This window comes from Sinocyclocheilus grahami, unplaced genomic scaffold (assembly GCF_001515645.1).
Source record: "Sinocyclocheilus grahami isolate Dianchi unplaced genomic scaffold, SAMN03320097.WGS_v1.1 scaffold373.1, whole genome shotgun sequence".
NCBI lineage: Eukaryota > Metazoa > Chordata > Actinopteri > Cypriniformes > Cyprinidae > Sinocyclocheilus > Sinocyclocheilus grahami.
The window spans coordinates 386,773-396,840 of record NW_015505552.1 but is presented as its reverse complement, the minus strand read 5'-3'; the positions used below and the strand labels follow the sequence as shown (position 1 = coordinate 396,840).

Sequence of the window (10,068 nt, the reverse complement as noted above, 5' to 3'; positions counted from 1 at the left end):
TATATATATATATATATATATATATATATATATACACATTTTTTTGTGTGTGTGTGTGTGTGTGTGAAGAGGGTCCCTTGCAGGCAGATCAGCATGTTTGGGCATCCATGACATCCGAAGGTTGTATCATAAAGCACTATCTAAGACCTTAGTGTATAATATGTGTGTGTCCGCACCTGCTATGAAACACACTCTCCAGAGGCCTGAATGTAATGCCATCTTGACATCGACAGTTTGGTTCTGCTGCAGTACGATTCCCTCCTCCATCAGCAGCCAATAATCTGTCGCCACGGCAACCCCCACCAACAGCAGTCCGCACGCCCCAAACACTGTGGAGAGCAGAGTCAGAGCCCTGCTGCTGCAAGAGCTCATCTGCACACACACACACATACATAACAACCATCAGCACCCAAGCTCCAAATCACTGCAAAAACATCATCAAATCTAGACACTTCTACACAATCGCTGTTACTCTACAGTTTACCAGTAAAAGTGCCAAGAGAAAACAGATAAGAGGAGTGTAAAAGATCACGAGAGACAGTTCCTGTCCCACTGTGGCGGTAATCAGCCAATCACAAGAAAGGTCAAAGTTCACCAGGCTTAACGGGTGGCATTCATTGAAGCAGAACGTGAAAGATCATTGGCAGCAATTCAGATGGCACAACACACACATCACACACAAGCGCCTACAGAGTCATGAGTCATAGCTTTACTGTGAGACACAGACCTCATCCATATGGAGAAAGAAACAGATGTAGACACACACCGGTTCTGCTCACTAATTCACATCGGCATACCCTGCAGTGTGATGCACTGTGGGAGAACAGAATCTGATAAAAGCTGCTATTGGATTAGTTCATCCAAAAATGACAACTCTTTCATTAATTACTCACTCAAATGTCGTTCCAAACCTCTATGACTTTCATTTTTCTGCTGAACACAAAAGAAGAAATTTTAAAGGATTGTACAAATCATTCTTTTCTACAATTAAATTAACTGAGGCACCATAAAAATATTATAATAATGATAAATATGACTGTATTGTGAGTGTTCTGGAGCCATAAAACAGAATTTGTGAAGAACTGACAGAAATTTAAGTCATTATTTAATGATAATCTTCCCGTCCAGTGAGCCGTTAGGGACTGAATAATTGCATCAAGTGAGTTGAACTCAATAACCAGATGAGTCAAATCATTCAGACGATTTTTGAGTAATTGATGATTGTCATTAGAAAACAATCACAAGTCGAATTATTTTCAGAATTATAATTTCAAATACAGATCATAAGACCATGTTTACCATACTTTTGCATCCTTTTTGAAGTCTGAAAGCTTTAGTCTTCAATTAACTGTAGCTGCATGAACCAAACATTTTTTAAAATCTTTTAGTGCTCTACAGAAGATAGAATTTCACACAAGTTTGGAATGAACGCGAATAAGTGAATTTAAATTAACAGTTCATTAAATGATTTGAAACTGTGTTATTTTAGTATTTTTTTTATTCTTGAGTATTTATTAATATGTTTAACTAGCTTCAGTTTTCATTTTATTTTAAGTTTTAGTAATTTTGTTTTGTGCTTTTGTCATTTTTATTAGTTTAATAATGTTTATGTATTCCAATTAGCTTTAATTAATTGATCATTTTAGTTTTAGTTATTTTAGTGCTTTTAATTTTAGTAAGTAACAAACTTATTTTATGTCAGTTAGTTGCCAAGAAAAATTTTTTAAAGGTACTTTTTAATCAAGTCTAAAAAAAATAAAAAAAATGCTGGTGAAATATGGACAAACCCAGCAACTTGGTTGTTTTGACCCAGCGGTTGGGCTAAATGTTTGAACCTAACCTTCTGGTAGTTTTATTTGACTCAACTATTGCTTCAAAATGACTATATTTCTTGCTTAAAATGAATAGGTTGGAATTAAATGAACATTTATTAATATGTTCAATAAAAGTTTAATAAATAATAATTAAATAATTTTTTTAAAATTGCTTATTGATTATTGAAAACCTTTTGATTATTGCTGATGCCTCTAGAAATTACGTATCTGATTTTAATTTACAACCTGTTTTAGGTTAATTTTAAGCTAGACATATAGTCATTTTAAACAACAGGATAGTTGAGTTAAATAGTACAGCACCTTAAATCGTCAACATGCTATCTTGACACACTTCCCACATATTTTTTCAAAAGGGTGCTTAACTGTTTGGAAGCAGATCTCTTAGAAGTGGTGAACGCCTCACTTCTTTCTGGGACTTTTCCAAACTCCCTGAAAACTGCAGTTGTTAAACCCCTTCTGAAAAAGAGAAATCTTGATAACACCATATTGAGCAACTATAGACCAATATCAAATCTTCCTTTTATAGGAAAGATTATTGAAAAGGTAGTCTTTAATCAGCTGAACAAATACTTAAACTCAAATGGATACCTGGACAATTTTCAATCTGGTTTCCGACCGCATCACAGCACAGAGACAGCACTCATTAAGATAATAAATGATATTCGCTTAAATTCTGAATCTGGCAAAATATCAGTGCTGGTACTACTAGATCTCAGTGCTGCGTTTGATACTGTCGATCATAACATACTACTAGAGAGACTGGAAAACTTGGTTGGGCTTTCTGGCATGGTAATTAAATGGTTCAGGTCATACTTAGAAGGGAGAGGGAGTTATCTGAGTATAGGAGAGCATAAGTGTATGAAATGTGCTATACAAATAAACTTGCCTTGCCTTGCCTTGCCTAAATAAAACTACCCAGAAGGTTGGGTTAAACATTTAAAGGTGGGGTAAGTGATTTCTGGTAGCCAAATCACCAAAACAAACATGCCCCTACCCCAAAAGAGTTTCACCCCTATTTTGATAGCTCCGCCCCACACATACGTACGCAACCCAGGCAACGAATAGTTCTGTGAAACAAAGCAAAACCAATGTTACACCGTTTCTACACCGGACACAAGTGGCACGGTGCGACAAAATTCTATAAAACTCATTATAATCAGTGATTCTGTCTACTATACTAGATTAAGAATGGATCATACTAATCTTAATGCAACACTTCATATAATCGGCAAACATAATTCTGGTTTATGTAATGCATGTCAGGAAATGGAAACAGTTGAGCATGTTTTGATTAGATGTAAAAAAAAATATGAACAGGTAAGAACTGAACTTATAAGAGATATGCAATCTTTGGGTATTTTGGAATTTACCTTATATTATATTTTAAAGGCAGGAGTAGAATTTAATAAAATAATTACAGTATTAATGAAGTTCTTGAGAAATAGCGGTCTAAAGAACAGAATATAGAAATCTTCTTTGTGTTCCATCTTCGTCACACTCCAGTACAGTAGGTCCGCCACCTTTCCAGTTGGTTTGCAACCCGCCAATAAACTCACAGAAGAAGAAGTTGCTGTTTACTATGCTGCGTCTCAATGTGCCTACTTGTACAACGCCCTTAAAGTATGTACTCTTTAAGTGAAGAAAAAGTACACACTTTTGAGTGTGTAGTAGAAGAGTAGGCAAGTTTTGGACGTACTATCACATCACACAACTACGTCTTTAATGGACGCTCTGTTGCATAGATACACGCACCCTGTCACTGTAAACTGGCCTGTCAATCATCTTGTCACAGTTAACATCCTCCACATTGCATTTCATTTAACTTCCTACCGTATTGGAGAGAAAAGAAGTAGCAGATTGATCTGCCAGTCGCGGGTCTTTCATGCTGAGAACTCTGCTCATATTTTATGCATAATGATGCATTTAAAAGTTAACGACCAAACGGATGTTTATAAAAGTTTACATTGCTGTTGCAGATGAAATATAACACAAATAACATTAAATAAATATTTTTTACCAGGTTAAATGTTGAATATTAGTAACTCAAACCTCTTTTTCTAAGCCTCATTACCTAACTTCCGGTCGCACACATCAGCCATGTTTGTAGTTTTTTAACGTGTTTTATTTGTGTTTGAAGTTCTGGACAGAACCCTTCACCAAAGCGCAATGGATTGTGGGCAATATTAGCCATTAGAGTGTGCACGGATCCACACTTCAAATATCGACCTGAAATAGTAGACCATCTGGGGACTTAAGGCTGATTTATACTTCTGTGTCGGACGCCGTAGCCTTTACGCCGTAGGCTATGCGTCAGTTTTCACTTCTGTGTCGTTGTCCGCGTCAACGTGCAGTACACATGCAAACCGCTAGTCAGCAGTGTCCACGGGTATGTTGCCGATGTAACCCGCAGTACCACAGCAAAAGCCGAAGAAGAAGCGGCTCGTCGGAGAAGCATTATAGCCGTGACGGCGGCAAATAAATATCAAATCATTAAATCATTATTTAAAACTACAAAAAGGAGACAACATCGGAACAGGAGATGATGGCATTCTTTCAATCTGCACAAGGACTTGTACCACGGCAGATCAACATTGATTGTTGTGGACAACTACTGATGCATAATGCTATGTAGTATAATAAATGATAAGACACTTGTTCTTTGCTTTGTTTTATATAAGAAGGTGTAACATTAATATATATTAAAGTGCACATAAACACACACAAAACTCAAGTACATATGGAGGGAGGGGTTCTTGCAGACCAATCACAGCGCTTGCGGTCTGCGTAGAATTGATGCACTGTTAGATACTTGGAGAGGTGCACGTCAGGCTATGGCGTATGGGTGTGCGTCTATGCGTAAGCTACGGCGTAGGTCCGACACAGAAGTATAAATCAGCCTTTATGGCATACTCTTTTCAACATACTATGCTTTGGGACACACTTATTGTAATCTCACATACTATTTAGGATGGATAGTGAACATTGAGACGCAGGGCTAGTGATGGCGAGATGAAGTCTTATGAAGAACTGAAGCTTTTCATCCAAGTGGTTCACAAAAGGGTTCATTTCTCAAGTCTTCATTTGCTGACAATATCACCTGGTGGCCAAAAAGTGTAAAACAAGCAAATACATTACAGATGACCAGATGTGATCTATGATTACACTGTTTTGCGCCAGTTAAGACTTAGAAATAACGGTGAAGAAAAAAATAAATTTCCACATAGACTAATGTATTTATATGAATATAATGCATATTTCATAAGGATTGTATAACATAATATAATATAACTGTATAATAAACGCATTGGCTTAAAATGAATGGGGCTAAATGTGTGTAAATCAAGTCTTTGGTCATAATAGGCAGGAGGGCCAATATTATTAATCTAAAACTGGAAAGTGGCTGGGTTTAACAGGGTAGAGGACTGTGAATTTACAAGATTCAAACTGCTTCCTGAACCAGTCTGGCCAAGCGAGGCTTCGGACGTCATCAATTACTTCATTGCTCTAAGGCGATACAAGCCTCGATACGCGCTTCACTGAAAGCTGCCTGGATTTTTTTCCACACACGCTCCGAAGCCTCGGCACAGAACGTAACGTCACTACTGTCTACACTGGATGCGGCGCGGCGCGACACGACAAATCCCCAACAGAAAACTGCTGCGTTCTATTTATGACGTATTGACACAAATTTCAGATGATTTTTTTTTTATAGCGTCCAGTGTAGACAGACTTTAGCTGTTGCAGCGCGGGATTTGTCCATATTTCACCAAGCGCTGGGTTGTTCTTAACCCTGCATTTTTTTTTAGAGTGTATGGAATATCATACGGAATAGAATATATATAATAGGCCTGGGCGATAAAACGGTATCGATATTTATCGACAGTACTCCTTCATCGATAACAATATACATTTTTTTCGATATATTCGATATAGAAAATTTCGATATATACGATACCCACCTTTTTCTTGCCAGTAAAAATGGGCGCGGCCATTTGTAAATTCTATGGGTCCAGCTTCAGGTCTCATCTGCGTCCAGCTATTTTTAGCTGTTCAAAACAGTTCATTTTGCTGCTTGATACTGAAAATTGGTGTGTCTTACCATATTATTTTAATGTATTATCTTAATTATGAACACACTGGTTTGTAATGCAAACAGTTTTACAGTTTACAGTACGTTGTTATTCTTCTCATTATTTACCTATAGCGGTTAATGATCCGGAAGTCTCGCCCATAGGCTTACTTCCGCGTTGAAGAAAAAGGTGGATAGGTATGTGCTATGAGTGACGCAGACAGCACACACAAACACGAACATGAGTGCTGTGCCTGCCTATGATGAGGAGATTGTGAAGAAAACAATGTATATTAGTCGAATTTAAAATAAAAAAATTGCATTTGAATGCAAAAATGGTACATTCGAATGTTAGGAGTGTGTCAGGGAGCGTCATCAGTGGAGCACGAGATGCGGTGATGATGTAAGTGACGTTGTTGCATTTTAATGCTTTGTTAGTCTAGCCCACGAGACGCGCCGCTGCTGCGTTATTCATTCAAAATATTAGAGAAATATAGTAGCTCAATGCTTAGAAGGTCTTGATTAGGTTAAAACCAAACCCAAGCCATTCACACAGAATGCATATTCAGTGCATTTCTATCTCTCTACATCTCTCGCATCACACAAGAGATGTAGAGAGATAGAAAGCCATGCAAAGTTAAAACAATTTAAACGTTTAGAAAACACGTCGCGAATTTGTGGAGGTTTATTCCTTTTCACTGCATCTCATGTTTTCAAATGCAATCTGTGTGATCGGCGATTCTGCTCTTTTTTTTTTAAGCGATGCATAAATACATGATGCTGTTTTGTTCATAATTGTTTATGCAATTTACAAAATTATATTTGATTTATACAGTATATGTTAATGTAGACGTTATGCACGTTTTTTTTATGGACAGTTATTTCATTGCATTGACAATTTAATATGCAGCATTGTTTTGCTCATTGCGCCCTCCTGTGGCATCAGGAGACAAGCCAAAAGTTTCCATAAGACTTATTTAATCTGCATATAACACATAAGAAAGGAGATATTTGTTTAAATTTTATTTTGTGTTTGACTGTTAAATCAAAAAAATGTTTGTTGTTTGTCTCAATAAATTGGGTAAATTAAAAACACAGTGGTTAAATTTACACATTTTTTTCTATTGCGCTTTATTTTAAAAAAGGTTATAAAAAATGTCAATAATTATCGATACCGAACAATATGAAATATTATATCGTTTATACATTTTTTTTAGCTATATCGCCCAGCCCTAATATATAATATATTTATTTGACCTTCAATTCAATTATTTTTAGTAGTTTTAATTAACATAACAACACTTCTTTAAAACTGAGAAAGAAAGGTTTAAGACTGTAAAAGAACAGAGTCAGGGCAAGAAAAGACACGGGAATGAGAAGAGGCCATATATGGGGCAACTAACTAAAAATGGCAGTATGTAAATGTCAGAGGTACACTATGAACTAGTGTTCTCTGTGTGAAATGTGTTGTAAAACTAAGATTACATCCTCTTTCTGACCCTGTGCACCTCTCTGATTCTCCCAGGGCAGAGCTCTGATCGATTCTTAATTAATGAGGGATGCTTTTTGTCTCGGTTGTGAATGGATGACAGTGCTGACGACAACTTGAAAGTTCTTTTCAAAGTGAAATGTGCATATTGCTCTCTGTCATTGTCTCTGCATCTGTGCCGAGCTGATACAGGATCGCTTTCATCCTGTCATTCGCTCTCTATTTATTTAAAGATTAGAATTTGACATGTCATTAATGAAATTAATGCTGTCATTCGGTTACATATGTGAGGCTGAAAGAATCAGTTTCCTGTCTCCGCAGTCACTCAGCTGCTGCTGCTATGGCGACTTTTATGATGGATATTTTTGAAGAGGTTGTATAGAGTATGTGTGAGAGAATGTGTGTGTGTGCTTTTTCATGCTGTCATTTCCTGTGTGTCTCTCCGAATTGGTGATACAGAGCAGCACCCTGAGCAACAATGAGGGAGAAAAAGAAAGCGTAAGAAAGAGAAAAAAAGAGACGGAGACTCTTGGCTTCCGAAATGAATCTCAGAAGTCTAGACGAGTCTTTAGTGCATCTGTGTGAATATCGGAGAGTTCGACCTTTCTGCCATTCATCCTACCGCAAAGAATGACACAAGCCCTAACACCAGCAGTCAACAGAAGATGAACCTCAGCAAATGATGGACAGATTTTGCAATGCAGTGAAAAAAGGCACAGCGTGTACGCTGTTGAAGAAAAGTGCTGGTGCTGAGTGCTCTGAAGCAAACACAACAGAGGCAGAGACTAACAATGTCAAACTCCAGCTTGAACGTCTACACTGAGAGTTTTTTTTTCACCAAACTCTTTTGCCCGCAGCTCTTCTGCCCCCTCAAGGCCATGTGTGCTGATGTAGAAGAGAGGTTACTTCTCCATGACAAAATCAGTCCGCCCAAGTTCCAACTCAAACTTGCCTATTCACCCACAGATATCCTTTTTTATGTCTTTACATTTTTGTGGGGTCTGCACATCCGATTTGGTCTGATCTTGACCTTTACTGAAGGAAACCTTTGTGCACTGGCACAACTTGAGGTAAATCCCTTGAGCTTGGTGCCACACAAAGTGTGTAGTTAAAGGGATAGTTCATCCAAAAATGAATTTTGAAATTTGAACTATCACCCTCATGCTGTTCCAAACCTGTAGGAATTTCTTTCTTCTGTTGAACACAAAAGAAGATTTTGAAGAACCGTTGCTGGTAGCTAATGACTTCCATAGTATTTTATGACAGAATTTTCATTTTGGGGTGAACGATCCCTTTAAAGTGTGCACTATTCAAATGCACCATGATGTCAATGTGGCTTACAGTAAGTACGCTTGATCCAAAATATTAAAGGAACAGTTAACAGTTAAGAAAATATCTTGAAAAATGTCTTTTTGACCATAAAATCAAAATCATTGAGATCCAGTGTTTTTTGGACCCCACTGACTTTCATTGTATGGACAAATACAGTTCAAAAATATATTTTATGTTCCACAGAAGCAAGTACGTCTCCAGATTTGAAACGACGCAAGGGTGAGTAAATAGAATGTTCATTTTTGGGTGAACTGTCTCTTTAAAGATGTTTGCATATTTTTGTTTAAATGAACACTACGATATTTAGTATGTATCTGAATGTATTACAGTAAATACATTGTGAACAAAAGACATACAGTAGAGTGAGGAACGGGGACAGAGAGAAGAGAAAGAGTGCCAAGCCAGATGTAGGCTAATGTATGGAAAGACCTTGGCCCAGTAATGATGGAGTTCCCACCGACATGCCAGCGCGCGCCTCCTGGGGCACTTGACTGAGCCAGTTCCAGTCTCCACTACCTCAGCTACCATTCATTCACTTCTGCCCAACACAAAAATGCTCAACAGCTGCAAATGTTAGTAGAATCACCGCATGCCAGTCTCCCGAACGACCCTGGACGTTTACAATTCACAACGGACCACAAGCAACGACAAATCTTCCCCTCACGTACCGACACAACATGCGACTCGCTTACAGACTTGCAGGGATTATGGAAACGAGCCTGTAGCTACTCGGTCGACACGCATATCCATTCGTTTTCTTTAACTTCTGTCTATAACACCTGACAAAAGTTGAAATGTGTTTCGACTCAGTCACGCATTAGTTGAGAACAGTAAAGAACAATGAAAGCAGACTGAAGAAGCGTGTACTCACCCTGCCCGTGCGCGCGGAGCTGACAAGTATGCAGGCACAAGCCTCACACCAGGGGTGCCTGGCAAAATATCCGCGCTCTGTCTCTCTCTCCCTCTCCCTCCCTCTTTCTTTCTCTCTCTTGCGTGCGTATTTCCCACTGCTACCCCGTTATCTTCTCCTCCCTCACACCTGCACGCTTTTACCGTCCCTCTTTTTATCCCAGCAAAACGAAAGAGAACGAAAAGCAACGCAGACGTTGTGCGTATGAATATGTAGTGGGGCTTGGGTAGTGCGCAATGGAAAATGTACTTTTGCATTTTGGATGGATGGATGGAAATATTGTATGAAGCTTATGTCTGGCGTCTGCTTTTGACAGGAAAAATACGGTTGATATTTCAAAACATTTATGGCTTACAAATATCAGTTTGATTATGCATGTATAACAGCCAGTATATGATACCATGCTGATTTTCACTTTCATGTTTTTGCATTT

At 38.1% G+C, this 10,068-nt stretch overlaps 1 protein-coding gene across 3 annotated transcripts in view; it reads right to left on the bottom strand.

Annotated features, from left to right (window-relative positions):
• LOC107549472 (voltage-dependent calcium channel gamma-7 subunit-like) overlaps positions 1 to 9,779 on the bottom strand; it is a 23,568-nt gene extending 13,789 nt beyond the window's left edge. Inside the window, exons 1-2 of one of the 3 annotated variants that reach the window (XM_016230565.1) lie at positions 9,597 to 9,779; positions 177 to 372 (exon numbers count right to left, since the gene is read on the bottom strand). In XM_016230565.1, the coding sequence (XP_016086051.1) occupies positions 177 to 372 (196 nt within the window). In that variant the 5' untranslated portion in view covers positions 9,597 to 9,779. Of the gene's footprint in view, positions 1 to 176; positions 373 to 727; positions 796 to 9,311; positions 9,347 to 9,596 lie in introns of those variants that run through there. The other 2 variants (XM_016230566.1, XM_016230564.1) reach the window with 2 other exon arrangements.
• Between the last annotated feature and the right edge of the window lie 289 nt (positions 9,780 to 10,068).